This window comes from Rattus norvegicus, chromosome 3 (genome assembly GCF_021556685.1).
Source record: "Rattus norvegicus strain SHRSP/BbbUtx chromosome 3, alternate assembly SHRSP_T2T, whole genome shotgun sequence".
NCBI classification, from domain to species: Eukaryota; Metazoa; Chordata; class Mammalia; order Rodentia; family Muridae; genus Rattus; species Rattus norvegicus.
The window spans coordinates 145,703,748-145,727,331 of record NC_141536.1 but is presented as its reverse complement, the minus strand read 5'-3'; the positions used below and the strand labels follow the sequence as shown (position 1 = coordinate 145,727,331).

At 46.0% G+C, this 23,584-nt stretch overlaps 1 protein-coding gene across 13 annotated transcripts in view; it reads left to right on the top strand.

Annotated features, from left to right (window-relative positions):
* Mroh8 (maestro heat-like repeat family member 8) overlaps positions 1 to 23,584 on the top strand; it is a 68,560-nt gene that overhangs the window by 23,251 nt on the left and 21,725 nt on the right. For 11 of the 13 annotated variants that reach the window (NM_001431805.1, NM_001431801.1, NM_001431806.1 and 8 more), the window contains 7 exon segments: positions 1,119 to 1,198; positions 2,348 to 2,492; positions 4,135 to 4,230; positions 6,102 to 6,206; positions 14,156 to 14,291; positions 16,815 to 16,933; positions 21,626 to 21,778. In NM_001431805.1, the coding sequence (NP_001418734.1) occupies positions 1,119 to 1,198; positions 2,348 to 2,492; positions 4,135 to 4,230; positions 6,102 to 6,206; positions 14,156 to 14,291; positions 16,815 to 16,933; positions 21,626 to 21,778 (834 nt within the window). 13 annotated transcript variants of the gene reach the window in all.

Below are 23,584 nucleotides of genomic sequence, written 5' to 3'. Positions count from 1 at the left end.
AGTGTCAGGATAGCAGCAGCATTGGTGCAACCTAGCAGGAACAGCTAGGCCTCAGCCAAACTGGCTTCAGCAGGAGGTACCAGTGCCAGCCGGAAGCCAGGAGAAGTTCTCTGCTGTGCCTCTTGCAGCAAAGTGAAAATCAGCAAAGACTTAAGACCAAGCGTTGCACAGCTAGCTCAACCAGCAAGCCAAGACACAATCCATTGAGTCCTGTTTATACTCCGTCCAAGCATCATGTGTCCTCCACGTGTCTGGCCTCAGCATGCGAGTCTGATGTACCAAAGCTACTCATGAGTTTGTTTCATCCGACATCACTTTGCCAGTTGGCCTGAGTCCAAGGAAGCAGCCAGAAGCCGCAGCACACCACCAGAAGCTTTTCGGTGCATTTCTTCCTATGGATTCCCAACATATGGAGCTCAACTCCGCAATGTAAGACCAATACATACATGTTACTATTGAAGAATCCTTCATCACATGTCCTTTCATGTGCTTGCTTTAGTAAAACATCCTTTCACCCTTGTCTGTTTCAGCAAAACATTGCTTCATGAGTCTGCCTTAGCCTTTTACCTGTGTCTGCTTCAGGAAAACACACCCCAGCAAAACACCATCCAACACAACTGACTTTCCAAAGAAATCTTAATTTTCTACTCCAGTGTCAAGTTGACAGGTAGAACCAACCAGCATAACCATGACCCTGGAGATACTGCTCTAGTAGAAAGAGAAGTTGGAACACCTAATAAACACTAATAATAATTCTGACGAACGACTGACACAACTGTTAAGGGCTACCAGGAGTTATGAATTAGCTCACTTAATACAACAACCTATGATGTAGGTAGAATTGTTGAACCATTTTACAGGTGTGGAAACTGAGGCACAGGGAGACTCTCTAGGTTGGGCCAGCGCAAACAGCTAGTGAGAGGACAAGGGACAGCTTGGCACCTGGTTCTTGAGAGGAAATCAGCTCTTCCACAGCTCTGCCACCCTCCCATGGCACTGAGAACAGGGCCTCCTGGGCAGACTCCTGGTTGGGTTACTAGGCCATTCCTATTTCTGATGACTGGCCCTGTGAGTTGGTGCATTTTCAGATGGCTGAATTTCTTTTCTTCTCACTGCAGGTGCTGGTACAGGAGGAGCCTCTGCACTCTCTAAACAGCCTGGTGCGCCAGGAGGTCTTTGTCACCATCACTGACCTCAGGTGACACCCCCAAGCCCCTTCCACATGCACCCTAGTTTCCCATTCGGGGTCATAGAGTGTTAGAGCTGATTAAAATGGCTGTCGAGATGGCTCAGTATATAAAGGCACATGCTACCACCAAAGATGGTGACTTGAGTGTGATACTTGGGACCCATATAAGAGGAGAGAGCCAGCTCCCACAGGTTACCCTCTGACCTCTACACATGCACTGTGACAAATCTGCTCCAACACCAAATAAATGAATGAAGATCTTAAAATCCCCCACATACTGACTTTTGAAAACTCTGTGGGGGAAGCATTCTTTTGTGAGGACTTTAATATCATGCGTGATATCATGTGGTTGCCAACTTGAGACAATTGGGAAGAAGGTACCACAACTGAGGAATTTCCTTCCCCAGATTGGCATATGGGCCCTGTCTATGAGGTCTTTTCTTAGTCCACTGAAAGGCGCCATTGTTGGGCAGGTGAGAAAAGTAGCAAACTGTGAGCCAGGGTGCAAGCCAGTATGCAGTATTCCTCCCTGGTGTCTGCCTCAGCTCTTGACTCAGGTTCCTGCCTTGGCTTCCCCTGCTGATGTACTGTAACCTGGGAGACGAAATAAACCCGTTCCTCCCCAAGTTGCTTTTGATCAGTGTTTTATCAGAACAATGGAAAGCAAACTAGAACATCATGAGTGCTGCCATCCAACCTAAGACCTTAACAGAATCTCTTTGGAGTTCAGTTCAGTGGAAAGTGACAAAGTACTGTCGGGTCTAAGGAGTTTATATGGGGTGCCCGGATGGTTTCCTCTCTTGGAAACTTGTTCCTCGGCAACCGCGCTGAGATAACCTGCAGTTAAAGCCTAAACTGCCTCGACTTGCAGCCCACACGCACACTCAGCAGAACACACTTGGGGACAGTGTGAAGCATTGCATTAGTCCTGCAGGCTTGCAGAACAGAGCTGGAGAGGAGTCTGGGAGGCTTGGGGTGGAGTAGGGTGGACAGATGCATTCTTCCTCCAGCCTTCTGTGAGAGCCATCTGAAGTATGGCTCCTCCATGTATCTTTCAATTTTATAGGAGCCACACACCAGCCAGTGTGCCCTTCCTGTTTCACTGAGAGCCAAGGTAACAACTTAACATCACATTCTTCCCCAATGGTCTTTCCCCAGTTACCGAGACGTGCACCTGCTGTTTGGTTCTGAAGACCGAGAGGACTTGCTTGGGCTTATCACCAAAAGTATGATGTCTCTGCCCGCCATATGCACCCCTATCCAGCTTCCCAGGATAGTGTCCAACCAGGCCATCCAGCAAGAGGTAACTCGCTGTGCGCCTTAGCTGCCCTGTCTTCCCGGGTCAGCTGTTCTTTCCGTCTGGATGGTTTGAGACCAGCTAAAATCAGCAATGCTCAGCCTGGTGAGCAAAACCAAACACCAGCTTTCTTTCCTTTCTCCTTCGTCTCTCTGTGTTCCTTCACCTTGCCTGTGTTCCTCCTTTCTTTGCTTTGAATTTAAAATAAAGTGGGAGCTGGGCATGGTGGCTCTCGGGAGAAAGATATAGACAGATCTCTGTGAGTTCAGGGCCAGCTCCCTCTAGGGGAGCCGGAACAGCACAGTGAGGCCCTGTCTCAAATAAAACAGTAACAAAAAATAATAAAACATTTAAGTTGACTCATATACTCTGCAGACTCTCCATCTCCTTCCATTTCTGACGAAGGAGCTTTCTGAATAGCCCGGCCTGCCACCGCCACCACCACCACCACCACCACCGCCACCCCCCCCCCAAGTTTTTTTTTTAACTTAAATTTTAATCTTTTATTGTTAAAATAGTTGAGCAGGCAGTATTACATGTTGAACACCCCCCTACCCTCTGCACACCTCACTCTTCCTTACCTTCCTCTTCCACACGCCTACCTCTTTCCAATTTACTGGCATTTCCTGAAGGGCCATCTTGTGCTAAATGTGACAGAAAGTAGAAGAGAACAGTGTACAGCCTACCCTTCAATGTAGAGAGACAGAGCGCTGCTAAAAAGTGTGTATGTGGGCTGGAGAGACGGCTCAGAGGTTAAGAGCACTGATTGCTCTTCCAGAGGTCCTGAGTTCAAATCCTAGCAACCACATGGTGGCTCACAACCATCTGTAAAGAGATCTGATGCCCTTTTCTGGTGTGTCTGAAGATAGCTACAATGTATATAATAAATACATCTTTAAAAAAATCAACAGCAGCAATAACAAAACAACAGGAACAACAATGTTATCTGTCTGGAGAGAAAGAGATACAGGAAAAAACACTAAAATAAAACTTGATTTTTTTTTTTTAGGGGCTGGGGATTTAGCTCAGTGGTAGAGCGCTTACCTAGGAAGCGCAAGGCCCTGGGTTCGGTCCCCAGCTCCGAAAAAAAGAACCAAAAAAAAAAAAAAAAAGATTTTTTTTTTAAATGTATGTGAAACAAAAAGTTTGTTTGCTGGTGAAAAGTACACATGATCCAATCAAAAACTTGAACCAGGAGATGAGGAAGAAGCTCTGGGACTAGAGCACAGGGTCCTTTATGGAAGCAATCAAAGAAAGCCTTGTTGGTGCAGGGAAAGGGAAAGACGGGAGCATCCAGGCCTAGCAGAGAGCCGGTTTCCTGCTGAGCAGGCCGGCAAGGAAGTTATTGAAGGCTGTTGTTTTCAGTAACTCTGTTTCAGGACTTCAGAGTCACAAGTCAGCTTCTGCGGTATGCCGTATTTTGATGATGTCAGCACAGTTCCCCAGGTGTAGTCCATTAGCCCTGACCCCAGGAATTTCAAGGCGCTCATTTAAAATGTTTTTTGTTTACCTCACTCTGTAAACTGTCCACAGGTGCCTTTACTCCGGGCCAGACCTTTGCACGTCTTCTCAAGGTGATGAGTGCTGGGGATGTGCTTTGAGAACTTTGGGTGTGGAGGGAGGCTTCGCTGACTCTGTACCTTTTTAGTGTCTCTACAGGGGGACGTTTGAGACCTTTTCTGTGATGCTGCAGAGTCTGGTGGTAAAAGACCCACATTTGGAAATTTTTGACAGCATTTTTAAGGTAAATGAAATTCTAGGGGACAAAAGAAATTACTAAGGATTAAACTTTAAAGCAAAATTGTAGCTAAAAATACTATCTTTTTAAAAAAGTGTGTGTGTGTGTGTGTGTGTGTGTGTGTGTGTGTGTGTGTGTGTGCGCGTGCGAGCGTGCACCATGGTACACATGTGGAGATCAGAGGACAAATTGAAGGCGTCCGTTCTCTTCTACCAGGCGGGTTCCAAACTTGAGGTGGTATGGTCAGACTTAGCAGCAAACACCCTTTCTCACTGAGTCATCTCATTCTTTCTACAGTTAGCAGTTTTGAAACACAGGCTTGGGTTTGATTTCTGACTGCCATCTATGGGTCACAAGTCCTTCTGCCACAGAGTTCCCTTACTGTGCGAAAAGATAACAACTATGGATATTGAGTAGATAGCCTCTAGTAAGTGGCTCACACCATTACTACGATTTTCTTTACTGTTCCTTCATAGCACGGAAGAGTTCGGTGAGTGACCCTGAACCCGAGTCAGTCTCCTGCGTTAGCAAATAGGCAGCTTCCTACTTGGTAGGACTCCAGTATGAAAAGTGGCCACGGGCCTCCAGCTCGCCCTGAGCATCCTATCCATCGAGACGGGCTAGTCACTCACACAAGGATCCGAGGGTTTTGCTCTTGCTTGTTTTTAAGATGCAGCCTCCCCAGGATGAGAGGACCCTTACTTGTTGGTACCCTGTGTGCCTGAGCACTCCTTGCCACACCTGACCCTGTTCCTTACTCCTCTTCTGTTCGCACATCAACAGTGACGCTGGGCTTTTCCTGTGCCCAGCAGTGCTTGGCACTTTCCCGTCCTGGCACCTCATCTAACCATTTCTTCTGTTGCAAAGTTGCTTCTTTCTGTTGTAGTAAATCTCCAACCCCTACAGGCCTGTGCAAAAACACACAACTCAGTTACAGTTCATATAAGCTGCACGCCTAGACTGGGCAGATCGACCACTACACTGCTCTATTCCCCAGCAATGAGATCCCTTGCTGCTTGCTGCCTCTGGGCCAGGTAGCTCTGCTCCAGCTTCCTTCCACCTCCTCTTCCTCTGTCCTTTTCCTCTCTCATTCCCTACTCTTCCCCTACCCTCTAGAACCTCCAGTCCCACCTTTCCCTTCCACTGCCCAATCACAGACTCTAGCCCTTATTTGACCAGTTAAAGCAGAGAAAAGGTTCACATGAAATCACCTGAGTACAAGATCTACTCCTCCAGGGGCAGCCCCTCCGGAGGAAACGGAATTAACATCAGAATACTAACAGCACCAGGGCAACCCACACCATCTTTTGACTCCAGCTTTTGGGCCTCATCTTTGTTCTGCATCCTTCCCTGTCTGATCAGATAGATAATTCCTCCATCTTTAGTCTTTTAATAACATACCATTAGCTATTTCTTTTCAGCGCAAATTTGAAAGGGCCAAAACCAACTAGGATAATAGACTAAAGTTATGTAATGAAAGGAGATAGATGGGCCTAGAACCCAAGCTTTGGAACGAGCCAGGACTTAGTGCCTGGCTTATCAACATCACTTCAAACCTAGACTGCTTTACCATTAGGAGTGGGTTTTAGATAGTGAAGTAACAGAGAGTTTCTTGCTTCACATTTTGGGGGGTTGATTTGGTTTTTTTGAGGTTCTTCGAAACAGGGTTTCTCTGGGTAGTTCTGGCTGTCTTAGAACTCACTTTGTAGACCAGGCTGGCCTCGAACTCAGAGATCCTCCTGCCTCTGCCACCCAAGTGCGAGTGGGACTAAAGGTGTTTGCCCCCACTGCCCAGCTCAATTCACATTTTCTTTTTAGCACAGCGTGTTATTTCAGACGTTCCTGATAGACCGTCTAACCTTCCACATTTGTTACAGCACATAGACCCCTGGTTACAGTCCGACAGAGACCATGAGCGGGAACGGGCTACCTTTGTGATGGCCAAAGTCCTCAAGTGCTTATCCAGTTATCTCAGCCCAAAGGTGAGTAGCCTGGATGAGGAAGAAGCACCCTATAGGGTTCCTTTTCTGTAACTCAGCAGGGGCCACGCACTCCCCTGTGAGTGGCTCCCCCTCACCCCTTACTCAGTATTATTCACAAGTCTGCTCCAGTCCTGAAATGTGCTTAGTTTGAAGCCACATACTGTCTGTTAATCTTTGTAGCCGTGTTATTTAGCACGACAGCTAAAACACATAATGCAGTAAATGTTTTTGAATAAATGAAATGAAAAGTATAAACTGAAAATGTCTGATGAAATGTCAAGCTGATTCCAAGCTCATCAGCATCATGCCTTTACCTCCCTCTCATAGGCTATTTCTTTGATGGTGAAATGAGACCATTCAAACCAGATTAGATTACATTAAATTCGAGTTTATGGGAAGCTGCTCTCGGGGAAGTCGTCATGGGGTGGGGGGATGGGAAGGAGAAAAGGTGTGGTGCAAAGAGAGAAGTGGGGAGGGGGAAGGCAGTTTTTATTGCAATAGATCCGTGGGTCCCTGTCTCCTGTGGGTGACATCACCACTGGGTTCCTGATACCAACAGTGGTGAAACACTATGACCAAAAGCAAGTTGGGGAGGAATGAGTTTATTTGGCTTATACCTCTAAACTTGTAGTCCATCGTTAAGGGAAGTCAGGACAGGAAACCAAACAACAGGAACCTGGATACAGGAGCTGTTGCAGAGGCCATGGAGGAGTGCTTCTTACTGGCTTGCTCAGCCTACTTTCTTTCTTTCTTTCTTTCTTTCTTTCTTTCTTTCTTTCTTTCTTTTTTCCTTCTTTTTTTTTTTTTGGTCAGCCTATTTTCTTATAGAATCCAGGACCACCAGCCCAGGGGTGGTCCCACCCACAATGGTCTGGACCCTCTCTCATCCGTCACTAATTAAGAAAATGCCCTACAGCTGGACCTTATCGAGGAATTTTTACCAGTTGATATTTTCTCCTTTCACATGAAGCTTGTGTCAAGTTGATATAAAACTAGCCAGCACAAGCTAGCTGTGGTGGCACACTCTTTTAAACCCAGCACTAGGTAGGTAGAGATAGGCTGATCAAGGCCAGCCTGATCTCCACCTTGAGTTCCAGGATACCCAGGGCTATGTAAAGAGACCCTACCTCAAAACAAAAACAAACAAACAACAAACAAAAACCCAGTCAACACAGGGCAGGACTTAGAATTGTGTCAGTGCTTGTGATACTGAAGGAGCCTGGAGGCCTGCATGAACTTTGATAGACAGCTAGGCTTCACAGGTAGCCAAGTCCTTTTTGCCCCAGGTAAGGGAAATGACTCCTTTTTCCTTTGGTGGAAGGTGTCAAGTTCCAAAGAAACCTGAGAGAGACAAAAGGCTACCTGTGGCATCTATTAGCATACCGAAGTGCCTGCTGGGCCTCCAGGCTCCCTCAGGCCCCAAGGGTCAGCTCTGTAGTCTCTCTGGTCCTCTACCCTAAACCTCTCTAGCCTAGGACCCTTCACTTCCCTTACCCCAGTGTCTTGACCAAAATCTTGGTTGTCAGCTCTTCTCTTGGTCCCTTTGTTCCTCCCAACTCTTCCTCTATCACCCACTTCCCCTTATGGCCAGGTTCAGTCTGGACTCTTCTAGAGCCTCTGGCTGTTCTCTCTCATCTCCCTCAACTGTATGTACCTTGGAGCTGTCATGTCCTCATTTCATTCAGAGGGGAACTGGCTTCGCAAGTTCCTGAGGAATGCTGGCTTTTATCTGACCACCAGAGAGCCTCCAGTCCAGGTCAATCCTAATTCTGGATATTTGGACTGCTGTTTAGAGACTGGGAAATTGGAGCTTCCTTAGGAACGGACACTGTTGTTTTCTATAAAGAGAAGCCAGGGTTGGGGATTTAGCTCAGTGGTAGAGCGCTTGCCTAGGAAGCGCAAGGCCCTGGGTTCGGTCCCCAGCTCCGGAAAAAAAAAAAAAAAAAAAAAAAAAAACAAAAAACAAAAAAAAAAAAAGAGAGAGAAGCCAGGATACGTTTGGTAGAGCCATGGGAGGGCTGTCTCTGTGGGCCCATGTGTGGGCATCCCTTCCCCCTGAGGTATAGAATAGTTTATTTAGAGCATGGGAAGGGGAGTTGAGAATGGAGTAGAGACAGAGAAAGACACATACATGGGGGGGGGCGAGGAGGAGGAGGAAGCAGAAGAAGTAGGAGAAGGAAGAGAAGGAGGAGAAGAAAAGAGGAGAGAGAGAAGAGGAGAGGCCCCATTAGGAGGGAGGGAAGGAGAAACAGGGAGAAAGGAGTCAGAAAGAGAAGGGGCAGAGAGTGTAAACAAGTAAGGGGGGGCAAACAGCTCCTTTCACAGGAAGCCAGGCCTAACTGTTGTGGGGGAGCCTAGAAAGAATGCTACTAGACACAATTTGTGTCCTTTTCTGTGAGCCTTTATTCTCACTGAGAATCCCATTTTTTAATCCTCAGTTTCTCTGTTTCAGTCTCCCACTTTTCAGTTGTTGTCAATCCTCTGTCGAAACTTCTAAAAAGAAACCCCCCCACCCCACACACACTGACCATCTCCCCATGTCTGCTGCCTTTTCCTTCTGTAAATTAGTTTCTCTTCTGAGTAGGTTTTGTAGCCACTGGAGCTCCCCACTCACCGTCAGTTCTCCAGAGTATTACTTAAGCTTCTCTGGGTAGAGATAAAAAAGTATCTGTTCCCAGGGACAGACCAGAGTGAGCCATGCTAGCTTATTACAGAGCACGCGTGACAGCAAGCACCCTCTCTCTACAGTGTCCTACCCCAGCGTGGATGATGACTCCCATAGCTGCACAGATGGAGTCTCTCCTTTGGCTACCCTTCCACTCTCTATACTCAGAAGCCATGAAGCTCCTGTAGCTAGTGACTTCCAGTCATCACTGACTGACCTCTGACTGACAACACCAGCAGGATATTCCTCTAATTCTTCAACCTGTTTGCTGTGGATTAAAGGGATGTTTCAAATGATCTCTCTCTCTCTCTCTCTCTCTCTCTCTCTCTCTCTCTCTCTCTCTCTTTCTCTCTCTCTCTGTCCCCCACCCCCACCCTGTGTGAGTGTTTGTGTGTGTATGTGTGCTCACACATGCGCTCTTGAGCAAGTACGTGGGATTTCTGTAGAGAGGCTTGCCAGGATGCTTAGCCTGGTCCCACTGTCTCCCATGGCCATCTACAAGTTCTGTGCAGAAGCTTGGTGGTTCACGCTACTGTGTTTTTCATTTTTCTATTTTAACATTTAGAATCCTTTTTTTTAAATTTTAATTTATTTTAAACTTCATTACTTAAAAAAATTACAAAAACACCCTCCAAAAACAAAAAGCCAAATCAACCAGACAAACCCCTACACCTAAAATAACCAAACCCAAAGACTATACAATACAAAAATCTTCCTGGGTTTTTCTGTGGGAGCTTTGTTATCAGAGTCTTAGAGCAGGACTCCACTCTGGCTGGGCAGTGGTAGCACATGCCTTTAGTCCCAGCACTTGGGAGGCAGAAGAAGCCAGATGTCTATGAGTTCAAGGCTTGACTGGTCTACAAAGTAAATTCCAGGACAGCTAGGGCTTCACAAAGACACCCTGTCTTTAAAAAAAAAAAATTCAAACTGAGGCTCCATTCTGAGAGCTCCTTATAGGTTAGGATTATCCATATACTCCATGTGCTAATTAAAAGGAAGAGTGAGAGACAGGGAAAAGAGACATAGTCAGTGTGACTATTGTTGAAAAGAACAGATTCAGTCACACACACACACACACACACACACACACACACACACACAGACACACACACACATTGGTTTTTAAGGACCTGATAGTGTTAATCCTGAGATTGCCAGAGAAAAAACAATTCAACAATTTTGAGTCAAATCTAAATTAAGCTTTAACAAGATACTGATTAGGATGGGCTTTAGTCAGGACCATTACCTGGGATTCCTAGCTGAGTGGCCATGAGGCACAGGTTATAGGGGCTATTTGAGGACAAGCCCGTATTTTCCCATGTGGCTTTGTAATTTGTAAAAAGAGCTACAACTCCCAGCGTTCCAGGAAGTTACTCTATCCTTGGGCAGGTGGAGCTTACAGGTTAAGTTTTAACTTGAGGTCTTATAACAGGAACTTCTTTTTTTTTTTTTTTTTTAATAGAAAAGGGAATCTAAAGGAGGGATGTACAACAAATCAGGTGACCTCAGGCAGGCTGTGTCTGAGTACTCACCCTGTGAGCTCTGGGCTCTGCAGGGGCTTCTGTCAAAGTTGCCACTGTCAAAGAGAACAGTCCACTTATAGTCAAACAGTGACTCCTGCTCCAGAATGCAGCCCTATCATCATGAATGGTAGCCTGCAGGGGAGGAGGAGGAAACCTGTCCTGCAGTGTTCACTGTGGTTCATAAAGATGTTTATCACTCCTGATCCCAGAGTCCAAGGTCTTTGCAGAGTGTCTCAGGAAGAAAGGCAAAGAAGCCAGGCCAGAGAGGGAGGGGTCGGCTCACAGAACCTTCCCCTTCTGCCTTAACTCAGGCCCTTCTTCAGGCCAGAGCTCGCTCCTCTCTCTCTCTCTCTCTCTCTCTCTCTCTCTCTCTCTCTCTCCCTCTCCCTCTCCCTCTCCCTCTCCCTCTCCCTCTCCCTCTCCCTCTCCCTCTCCCTCTCCCTCTCCCTCTCAAATTGAATTATATTCGATAAAGGCAGCTCAATGGCTTGCAGCACACATGTGCCCTGGGTGCCTAACCCTTTTGACATCAGTTTGTGTATGTATTATGTTTTCTGATTTATTTTTTTATGGGATTTCTGTGTGAGTGAATGTATGTGTCTCTGCATCTATGTTTTCCTTGGGCTCTTTTTTTTCTCCTGTTTGTTTTGTCTATTCTTGTTTATTTGGTATTTTTTTTTTTTTTTGTAGTCTCCTGTTTGTTTTCTCCTAGGAGATAGAGAAAGGGTGCGGGTTTGGGAACATAGATAAGTGGGGAGGAGCTGCAGGGAACTGGCGGAGGGGAACCACAAACAGAATATACTTTCAGAATAAACCCACTTTCAGTAAGAAAAGAGAAAGTCAAAGGAACTTAAAGAAAAAAAGGTAAGGAAAAAATGTTAAAGATGGATCTAGTCTCTAGTAGGTTTTAGAGTTTTGTTTGAGATAGGTCTCATTATTTTCACCCTGGCTGGCCTGAAATTCACTATGTAGACCAGGCTAGCCTCAAATTATCCTGCTTCTGCCTCTTGGGTGCAAAGATTAAAGGCATGAACCATTATGCTTTTGGCTTTTACGTCTTAATAAAGTCAATTATTATGAATATTATGACTATAACTATACAGATAAAAATATAAATATTAACAGAAAAATCTTTTTTTTTTAGGTAGCAGAAAGGGAAAGCATTAGGTTGCTGTGGTTCAGACAGAGGCACCATCAATACTGTTTATCCCTGAGTATTTTCTGCCACAGTGGCGTCTGAACGCTTGCTTCCAACTCAGTTCCTCTCGGATCCTTCTCTAGAAGTAGCTAGTGATGCCTCCTTTTCAGGACTTAGCTATTTGTGGTGTGCTTGACTGTATCAGCTGATGTGTGCACGGTGTGCATGTGGAGTGTCAGACCCTGAGGGCCTGGTTTGCCTCTCGGGTGTTGGAATCCAGTCTGGACCTCTGGAAGAGCAGGAAGCACTCTGAACTCCTGAGCCCTCTCTCCAGCTCTGCAATGCCTTCTTAGTAGTCAAGGCATTCTGCATCCTCTTGCTCCTAACTGGTTACCATTTTCTTCTGCCTTCTCCTGAACTTGTTCTCCATTGAGGTCTTTCCCCTCCGATCTCCCTCCTTCCCCCTCCCCTCTTCTCCCTTTTCCCCCCTCCCCCTCCTCTTCCTCTTTCCCCTCCTCCTCCCCTTTAACCCAGTGACTTCCCATTGATAGAATTGAAGATCGTGTGTGCTCTGGCTCCTACCTGCCTCTAAAGCCGGTTACAGTCACACTGGTCTCTTCTAGACTGGTCTAAAGCTGTTTGGAATGTTCAGCCCAATTCTCCATGTAGTCAATAGCTCTAGCACTGAGTTCAAACATCCCCACATGGTTTTTTTTTTTTCTTTCAAAAGGGGCTTGCCAGCCAAAGATAGTGCCAACCCTTGGAGGTAAAGGCAGGAGAGTCAGGGAGTTCAAAAGGATCCTCAGCTACTAAAGTACTTAGTGAGACACTGTCTTGGGGGAAAAAAAGTCCTTTACAAATGGGAAGCTTGGCAACCTGGCTCAACCCCCATAACTCACATAAAGGTGGAAGGGAAGATCTAACTCCACACAATTGTCCCCTGACCTCCACATGTGTTGTGGTGCTCGAGCCCATATGTAATCATTCTCTCTCTCTCTCTCTCTCTCTCTCTCTCTCTCTCTCTCTCTCTCTCTCACTCACACATGTGTACGCACACATACAAACACTAAAATAAAAATAGTTTTAATTTTTGCTTTTTGGTTTCTTTGTTTATGGCGAGAAGGTCTCACTATGTAGCTCTGGCTGTCCTAGAACTCACTTTGCAGACCAGGTTGGCCTCAAAACGCAGAGGTCCACCTACCTTTGCTTCCCTGGTGGTGGTATTAAATGTCTGCACCACCACATCTGGCCTAATATTTTAATTTTCATAGCACCATTTGTATGGGTGCTCTGCCAGCATTTATGTCTATGCACCACATGTATGCCTGGTGCCCACAGAGGCCAGAAGAGGGCATCTGTGGAATTGTAAGGAATTGGCCTTACAAATAGTCTAGTCTTGAGCCACATAGGTGCTAGGAATCAAATCCGGATTCTCTTGAAGAGCAGACAGCATTCTCAACCACTTTGATATCTTTCCAACCACAATTTATTTATTTTGTTTTTTAAAAAGTCACTGCTGGGGCTGTGGAAGTGGGTAAAATGCTTACAGCTCAAGCATGAGGTCCTGAGTTTGGATTTTCAGCAGCCATGTAAAAGCCAAGCATGGTGGCACATACCTGTAATCCCCCTACACACTAGCAACACAGAGACAGAGGGATCCCCTGTGCTCCTGGGCCATCTAGTCCAGCTGAAATGGTGAGCCCCAGATCCACTAAGAGATCCTGTCTCAAAATAAGATAGAGAGAGAAGACACTTACTACCGAGCTCTGGCCTGTGTATGTGCTCACAGAAGTGCATGTACCGGAACATACACAGAGGCATAGAAGGAGAGGGAGGAGGAGAGGGAGTGGGAGGAGGGAGGAGAACCCTCACTGGTCCAGCTTTGTGTAAGCACTGCCAAGTTTTCCCAAAACAGGCCATGGCCAGCTGCTGGTTATAGCATTGCTGTGCTGAGTTTCTGAAGAGCTATAGAAGCACCTCTCTCTGTTGCCTCTAACCTTCTGGAGAGCAGGGATCATATTACACATCCCACACTGTGCATATAGCCACAACTTTGCTCTGTGGTCTTACAAAGCCGAAGGGAATGCTATGCTTAGTGTGTCTTAAACTTCTTGTTTTACTGGTGGTTGTCGTGGTGGCTTTTGTTCTTTTATGCTGTTGGGTCCTAAGAAAGGACAGGCTATACCGCTGAGCCACACCTCCAGGCCAGACGCTTGATTTCTAATGGTTATTGTGTTCATAGGATGACTGTACCATAATTAGTGTTCCCATTACTAGGCAAATATTGTCGAAATGTGATCTTTAAAAACAATGCTGGATGAGTTCCAGAACCTTCAAGGCTACATACAGAAACTGATTCTCAACAACCAACACTAGTGCTGGAATGAATATCTTTACTCCAAAGCCACCTCGATTTTTAGAATGTTTTCCTAGGTCAGGTTGTCCTTTGGCTAGCTGGATATATTATACCAAATCTGTGAGACAGTAACCCTCCAGAGGTCTAAGGGCTGCTTGTGAGCATTCACTTTTCTTGATTTGGGGACAGAGATTTGGTCAGTCCTCAAGAGCTCCAATCTAAGGTGGAAATGTCCCCATATGTGACAGCACTTTCTTTCTTGCTCAGCTCCCACTGCAGTTCCACAGGCTCGGACATCTCGTGGCTGTGATGGCGCTGCTGTGTGGGGACCCACATAAAGAGGTGGCTGAGGAGGCTGCAGAAGGGACACACTACCTGCTTCACATCACTCTGAGACTGAAGTGTAAGACACTGGACGAAGGTGGGATCTAATCTCTAGCACAGCATAGGCTGCCCTCCTCCTGCCCTCCTTCCCAAGGTCTATAAATGTGTACTTCAGCAATCCATAGAGAGAAAGGTATGTAGTCCGTGGGCAGAGAACCAATGCTGATGTGGTGGTTTGAATAAGAATGGTTCCCAAAGGCTCATGAATCTGAATACTTAGTCACCAGATAGTGGCACTACTTGAGAATGTTCAGGAGGTAAGGCCTTGTTGAAGAAAATGTGTCACTGGATCTGGGTTTTGAGGTTTCAAGCCCATGGCAGGTCCAGTCTCTCTTTCTCAGTCTATAGGTTGAGATTTAGTTCTTAGCTACTGCTTCAGCGCCATGCCTCTCTGCTTCCATGCTCCCTGCCAAGGATTATTCCCTGAACCTATAAAGAAGTCCCCCAATTAAGTGTTTCCTTTATAAGAGTTGCCTTGGTCATGGTGTCTCTTCACAGCAACACAACAGTGACTAAGACACAGATTTCAACATTGCAACCATAACACTGTCTTGGACACCCCCACCCCACCCCCAGGACCCTCTATCTGCATGGCTGTGAGTAACCAGACATGTGGCCATAAAAACAAACTGGAACTATTGGTTTGGTCAGAAGTGGGTGAGATTCTTACCATCGTCTGGGCCTCCATACTGTATCTCATAACTGATTTGGGGTTCAGCAGTGTGCTGGCTAGTTTTATGTTAGCTTGATACAAAGTCATCTGAGTCAATTGAGAAATGTCCCCATAAGATTGGGCTTTAGGCAAGCTTGTCGGCATTTTCTTAATTAGTGATTGATATGGCCAGACCCAGGCCATTGTGGGTGGGGTCATCCCTGGGCTGATGGTCTGGGGTCCTATAAGAAAGCAGACTGAACAAGCTACAAGGAGCAAGCCAGTAAGCAGCAGCCCTCCATGGCCTCTGCATCATCCCTGCCGCTGGTTCCTGCCCTGGGTGAGTTCGTCCTGGCTTCCTTCAATGATGAACAATGATATGGAAGTATAAGCCAAATAAACCCTTTCCTTTCCAAGTTGCCTTGGTCATGATGTTTATTACAGCAATAGAACCCTAACCAAGGCAAATAGAAACTAGAGTACCAAGGCCCCTAATCTTTATATCACAGTCTAGTTAGTTGGTATCCAGAGTCAACAGATAGGTATCATTAGCAGTAAAATGAAGGACAATTACAGACCCATAAGTAAGAATCAAATGAGTTGTGGGATTCGGAAAAGGCTTTCTGAAAATGAGGGGGAGAATAAAGAGCAAGCAAGCAAGTGAACAGGTGAAAGGCAATCAGAGGAACAGCATAGCAAGGACCCTCAGCGATGGATGGACGGTTGGATGGGTAGATAGATAGATAATCTATTAACAATAGCAGGGGCAAGAGAATAGCAATCAAGGGAGAGAGATATAACAAGAGATAGAGGGGCAGGGGGAAACATTGCTCTTATAAAGAGACCAAACTGGTAATAGGGTTTGAGGGAGCCTGGAGGGTCAGCATGGGCCTGGACATGCAGCTATGGCTACACATCGATGGAGAGCCATATGCCCTTTCTGCCAGAGGTAAGGGAAATTACTCCTTTTAGCAGATTGGAACTGGCTTCACAAATTCCTAAGGAATACTGGCTTGTTTGGTTTGGTTTGGGTTTGGTTTTTTGATACATGATCTCATTATGTAGCTGTAGCTGTAGCTGTCCTAGAACTCACTAAGTAGACCAGACTGGCTTGGAACTCATAGAGATCCCCCTGCCTCTACCTCTCAAGTGCTAGGATTAAAAGCGTGTGCCACTATGCCCTGCTAGGAGTACTGGCTTTTATCTAACTGATAGAAATCCTCCTGTTGTCCAGTTTTAGCTCATTTCTGAATATTTGGACAGCTCAAGACCAAATAATTCAAATATTGATTTGACAAATATTTATAATGCCCTGTCCAGCAATATGAAGCTACATTAAAACGTGGGAAACAACTTGGGCATGGTGGCACACAGCTTCAATTCCAGTACTCAGGAGGCAGAGGAAGGCAGAGCTCTGTGACTCGGGAGCTAGCCTGGTCTACCATAGTAAGTTCCAGAACAGCCAGGGCCCTGTAGAAAGATCCTGTTTTAAAAGTTCAAAACAACAACAACAACAAAAACAAAACACACAGGAAACAAGGCCATATGATGAGAGTAGGCTGCTCAAGAGTTAGCAAGGCTGGGTGTGTGGGAGGTCTGTGATCAGGTCAGGCTTGGTAGTATTTAAACTCATCTGACACCCTCCTAACTCCTCCCCAGTGGGCCAGTGCTGTACTCCTATGCTGTACTTAGCAAATCATTCCAAAGCTCTGCTCTTACAAACCCTTTCCATCTCCCTTTGGCTGCTCGTATACATTGCTTTACAAGGAAGAGGGCAGAGCCTACCTTCAGATTAGATTAATGTGTTCCTGTGAAAGCCATACATTGAGATGTGAACGAGCAGGAAGAATGGAAGCAGAGCATAACCACCGCCCATGCATTCTCTCCTAGATATCACACAGGACAGAGACAGTGGCAAGAACCTGAGAGAAACTGTGAAAAAATGCAGGGAGCTGCTGGAGCAGTATAACCTCAAAGGGTTCTACTGTTGTCCCTTCAAAATTGTCCAGGTAATTAGAGAGGTTCGAAGCATCTAGACACACAGCTTGAAGGGCTAGCAAGGGTGGAGAGAAGCCAGAAGTCTTGTTTGTTTGTGGAAATGTGAGATGGTAAAAATCACATTGGGAAGTTCTCTTTGTTTCTTATAAACCAACCACAGAGATTGCTTGGGGAATGTGCTCCGTAAACATTCTGGATTTGCAAATAAGGTACCATGTGCATGACTTTACATGCCAGGTTTCTTTCCAATCCTTTCCTTTCCCTCTCCCTCCCCTCCCTCTCTTTCTTTCAGACAGGGTCTCACTGGGTATCACTCACTGGCTAATCTGGAACTCACTGCGTAGACCATGCTGGCCTGGAACTCACAACAATCTACCTGTGCCTGCCTCTCACATGCTGAGATGAAAAGCTTGTACCACCCCCCCCACATCTGATTGCCCTGTTTTCTTAGTTTAGCAGTTTATGTCAGCTTGCAGAAGAGGCCAGTCACTTCAGTCTGGTAAACTCTTGACTGGATACCAGCCACTTGCTCATGTGAACCTTCTGCACGGAGAAGCTTCAAGAGAGAATGGTTGAGCCAGCAAGCTATGTGCTTCTAACTGTAGCCCACTTAACCCATTGCTCAACAAAGACCCATGCATCTGCTAGATATGTCAGGGATAAGGATACAGAGAAACAGGCTGGCAATATGGCTCAGTGAAGTGCTTGCAGTGCAAGCCTGGAGGCGTGCACTCAATTTCCAGGAACCACGTTTAAACACAAGAAAGCTGGGTTTAGCAGTGTATTCCTGTAGTCCTAACTCCAAGGAGACAGACAGGAGGATCCCTAGGGTTTGCTGGCCAGCTAGCCTAGCAGAATCGATGAGCACCAGATTTCGTAAAAGAGCCTGCCTCAACAAATCAGATGGAGAGTAATGGAGGGAGACACTGAGATAGACCTCATGTGAATACACACCCCCAGGCATTCATACCTATAGATCCATGTGTGCATACATACATGAACACAAACACGCATGAAGGGATCCTTATAAATCTTACTTATATAGGGTCTAAGGTACCAGGCAATTCAGTCTAGGTAGCAGTTTCCTCATCTATGCAGGGAATCTATATACGGGTGTTCCATTGTCATAGTGGGTAAATGAAATGATGTGTGGAAAATGCTTGGCTTATCGCCTGCTGCATAGTAAGTGACTGGTGGAGTGTATCATCCAGTCATATTGAGGACTTCATACACTGCCAAGTGCTCCAAGAAGCAGGATGACACATGATGTCAATGGGTTGTCTCCCTACAAAACACTTTAGTTACACCAAGGAAGCTATCAGCTAGTCAGCACAGTGTGTTTCCTTCAGTGCTCCTAGAAATATAAAGTGTGATTTTCTCTGAGGATCTCACAACAAGGCTTCTCTCTACAAATCCGAGCAGTAAAAGGCCATGCATAGCCTTTAACTGTGGACTTTGGGTGGGTCCAGTTTTCCATTTTAATAAATGTGTTAGGGTTCTCTAGAGGGACAGAAATTATATAATATATATATATACATACATACATACATACACACATATCTATATACACACATGCATACACATAAATGAATACATATATGTATATGCATGTGTATGTGTGTGAAAGACTTATTACAATGGCTTACCAGCTGTGGTCTAGCTAGTTTAACAATGGTCGTATACCAACAGAAAATCTAAGACTCTAGTAGTTGTTCAGTTTATGAGAGGTTGATTGTCTCAGCTGGTCTTCAGTATATGTCAGAATCCTGAAGAAGTAGACTCTTATGCCAGTGGCGGAATGGACTTGCTAATGAGAGTGAGAGCAACAGACAAACAGACAAAGAGCAAAAGCTTCCTTCTTCATGTTCTTCAAATAGGCTGCCAGCTGAACATGTGGCCCAGATTAACGGTGGCTCTTCCTTTGCAAAAGTTCTAGTTTAAAAGTGGGTCTTCCCACTTCAAATGATTTAATTATGAGAAACATCCCTTACCAAAAGGTCTGGGCTGACCAACTGAAACCCCCAGATCCTCTGAAGGCTCATTGAGTTGGGCTACCCCATCATCTACTCCATCTACAAGCTACTGGAGTGTGTGGAGGCATTAGTCCTGCAGAGCCAGATGTCATTACTGAGTAGGGCCAGTCCTATACCTGCCAGCTGGTCCTGCCATGAAACCATGGCTGTAGCCCTACTGGGAGGGAGATTGAAGGGTAGCAGTGCAGGCTACAAGCACAAAGGGTGGCAAACACCAAGAGCTGGGAGGTGTGCAGCAGCCTGGAGCCTTGTCATAAGATCACCTGACTCTGGGCAAGACTAGTCTTGGTGATGGTCAGAATTTATGTTGTGTCAGAAACCAAAAACCAGACCCATAACTTGAATAAATGAATATTTGTTGCAATGAATATTTCTATGTATAACTGTTTGGGAAAAATATATACTGTGTGACACACTGTAGTTTCCAGTGCCACTGCACTGAACAAATATGCAATGAAGAGGTGGGCAAGACAGAAGAGATGGAGCAATGGATTGTGTGGGTTGGAAAGAGAGCTAGAGACGCGGCTCGACTCTGGGGATTGGTTGAGAGAAGGCTCTGGTTCTGAGGAACATGTTGTTGCTGGGTAGGGTCAGCAGGGTGGTGTGCAGCAGGCCTCAGCTCCTGGACATACTGTCCAGCCAACTGCCAAGACGCTGAGCAATGACAAGATGTCCAAGATGAAGGAAGGTTCAAACTCTGGATTGGACCTCTTCGAAAGACCTCCATTGTCCATGCTGCCTCTGGAGGCCATGTTGGTATCCATGGTCCATGCTGCTACCCCAGGCCATGTTGTAGTCTGAAGTTCAGCCTATGGTCTGAGCTGCTGATGGAGGCCATGTTGATGTTCAAGGCCCATGCAACCACAGGCGGACAGGTGGGTGTCCATAGTCCATAATAGTACAGTGTCTGTGGTCCAGGATGCTGCTGCAGGCTATGTTGATGTGCTTGGTCTGTACTGCCACCTGAGACTATGCTGATATCTGTGAGCCATGCTGCCATTGAGGGCCATGTTGGGGCCCATGGTCCTGGTGCAACTAGGGTCCAAGTTGTTGTCCATGGTCCATGTTACCACCGAAAGACAGGTGGATGTCTGTAATCTTTGCTGTCACCTGAACCGTTCATGCTGCTGCTGAAGGCCAGGTGGATGCCCGTGTCAGTGCCACTGCCTGAAGCCATGTTGATATCTACAATCTGTGCTTCAGCTGAGAGCTGTATTGATGTCTGTAGTCTTAGCTCCAAGGTCTGTGCTGCCAATGGAGGTCCTGTGGATGTTCCTGGTCTGTACTGCCTCTGAACCATGTTGACAGTCATTGGCCAGGCTGCTGCTGGGAACTCTACTGGTGTCTGTGGCCTATGCCTCTAAGTCCATTTTGATATCCATGGCCCGTGCTGCTCCCAAGGGCTCTATAGTTAGTGTCTGTGACCCATGCTGCTGCAGAGGGCTGTTCATGGTCTGAGCTGCAGTCAGAGACCATGTTGAGGTCTGTAGGCTATGTTGACACTGGAGGTCATGTGGATGGATGTCTGTGGTCCATGCTCCCTCTGATTATAAAGAACAAGAAAGCTACCTTTGCATTGGTACCAATGTCTGCAGACTCAAAGTTAAGAAAAAGAGTCATAGAAGGCTTCTATGACAATCCAGCTCACTCCACCCCCAAAAAGTAACAGCCTAGACAGGAAGCCAATGAAGAGAACTCTTAACAACTGTGGTAAGGATGCTGAAGTGTAGCTCTTCACAGCCGATGGCTTCTGGCAGGGAGGCAGGTGGGGAAAGACTCACTTTTCTTTCAGGGGCTGGTTATTGGGAGTCTGATGATGCTCCAGTGAGTAGTGTGTGTGTGTGTGTGTGTGTGTGTGTGTGTGTGTGTGTGTGTGTGTGTGTGTGTGTGTGTGTGAGAGAGAGAGAGAGAGAGAGAGAGAGAGAGAGAGAGAGAGAGAAGGCAGACCTGAGAGGACTGGGAAGTGAGTATGATCAGGTGCATTATGTGAATTTCCCAAAATCAATAAAAAGATTATGCTGGGAAAAAAGAAAAGAAAAATCCCTCACAGGTGTCCCCAGCTGCTTGGGTTTTAGTTAATTCTAGATGTAGCCAAGTTGACTGCAGAGAATCACAGCCATCACAGTCAATAAGCCAGTAACAGATAGTAAAGCTCTCCCTCCCTGTCCCCCTTTCTCTCAGTGGGGAATGTTGGGCTTTGTGCATCCTAGGTGGTGTGTTTTATAAAACACAGTAGTATGTGGGGCAGGAGGGTGCCTCAGCGGGCCGTGCCAAGGTGTTCTCCCTGAGGAATCAAGCCATGCTAGTACTAAAGGAAGGCTTAGTACTAAAGGAAGTTTATTGGGGTAAGGGAGCCAGGGAGTGGAGCAGGGACCTAGAAAGGGGTACAGGAAAAGAAAGGGGGACAAAGAAGGACAGAAAGAGAGGAAGAGGGGAAGAGGCTGACTGGGGACACATAGTAGAGAAAGAGAGTAGGGGGTAGAGAGAGAAAGGGAGAAGGGTAAGGAGAGGTCTTCTTGTGTGCCTGGCTCCTGGCTTTACTTGGCAGCAGAGATGCAAGCTGTGGTAACCGTTGGGAGGAGCCTACAGGAACTAGGAACACTAGGCAAGCGCGGGGCTATATTCCTGGGCCAGACCATCTTGAAAGCTCATCTTCCTGAATTGTTGCAGGTCTTTGAAGTTTTCCTCGATTCTAAGGAGCTTGGCCAGTTTATAATGACCGTGTTGGACAGCCTGAAAAGCCTGCCGCATCCCTACATCCAGCAGACAGCAGGGGAGTTGCTGATAACTTTGGTGAAGAGTGCAGAGGCTCGATTTGAGAAGGTAAGTGCACAGGGCCACTTTCTGGGCTTTGATAGCAGCTTTTCCCATCAGAGAATTTGCCTACATATATTTAAAACTCATACTTCAAGAAATGACAAAGGAAAGAAATAATTAAATTTATCATCTAAAATACAAAAGGACAGAGGCAGGCTCAGTGAGGAAACTCCACGAGATGGGCATTGCTGGACAAGCCTGATGACCTGAGCTCAATCCCCAGATCTCACAGTGGAAAAGAGGACAGCACTGACCTCTGACCTCCATACATACACGCCATGGTGTGTGAACAGCCCCCTTACAGAAACACAGCAATAATGAGTCTTTCTAGTAAGAAGGACAGACATAGGTGTGCACTGCATACCTGTAATCCCTGTACTTGGAAAGCCGAGACAAGATCAAAGGATAAGGTTGGCTCGGGTTACATAGTGAATTCCTGGCAGCTCCAGGGTACTAGGCAAAACTTTGCCCCAAAACCATTTAATGAATTGACTATCTTAATTAAACATAGAGCGATACAGAAATAGCTAAACATGTAAGTGTAGTTGTTTCTGAGGAAGAGAGTGAGGCTTGAAGAGCTGCTGGCATTTTGCATTGCTCAGTTTTCTTAAAAGTGAATGTGAAGGGGCACTGGGCCATGCACAAAGCCCTGGGTTCAGTGCACAACACGGCAGCAATCTCAACAAGGAAGGCTATGTTAAAATGATAAGAACCGATTTTTTTTTTAAACTTATGAGAATAGCAAAAGCATCTGGGCCTCAGAGGCCAAAGCAGGGGATCTCTGAGTTTGAGGGCAGCCTGGTCTACATAGAGAGTTCTAGGATGGCCAGGGTTATAGAATGAAATCCTGTCTCAAAAAACCAAAAAGAAGAAAGAAAATAGTAAAGATACAACCTGAACACTGAGGCAGCAGTCAGAAGGCTCCTGGATGGGTTTGGGGCTTTCATTGGCCAGAAAGGCCAACTGTGAAAAGCTTTGATTAGTATAATTAATATGTAATATGTTGATTAAAATAATAAATATATTCTCACTGTAGTGATTCAACTGTATGAAATAATTGCAGTAAATCACATTCTTAACTATGTACAGGAGATCTGGACAGAGCACTTTCTATGCTAGGCTCACTGACTGACAGTGATAGCCAAGACCATGGTTCCCATCTTTTTACCTTTCCTGTTTGTAACACAGGCACAGCTGAAGCTTCATGAGCAGACAGAGAGACAACCCAGAAGGATGATACTTCCCTCTGTCCCTCAAGCCCCCAGTAGGTTCCCCCTCATGTTTCTCTGGCTAGAATGGCATCTATAAATCATCCTTCAGCCAGTTTCTGGCGCCTGGGGGTAATGGCAGCCATTTTATGCCAGGATGTCAAGCACAGGAAGAACCAAACCAAAGCCCTGGCTTCTGCTTCCTGAAAGATCTGAGAAGAAGGGCTCCCTCACCATAACTTGACTGTTTTATTAGCTTTGTTTAAAAAAATCACTATGAAGGAACTGGAGAGATAGCTCAACGGTTAAGAGCACTGACTGCTCTTCCAGAAGTCCTGAGTTCAAATCCCAGCAACCACATGGTGGCGGCTCACAACCATCTGTAATGAGATCTGATGCCCTCTTCTGACCCACGGATATATATGCAGCAGAGCATTCATTCATTCATTCATTCATTCATTCATTCATTCAATCAATCACTATGTAACCATTAACCAAAAATCAGAAAAAACACAGAAGGGGTAAAAAACCCTGCCTGCATTTCTCAATGATATAGCTGACACCTCTGTATATATCCTTCCAAATCTTTCATTTCTTCATTTCT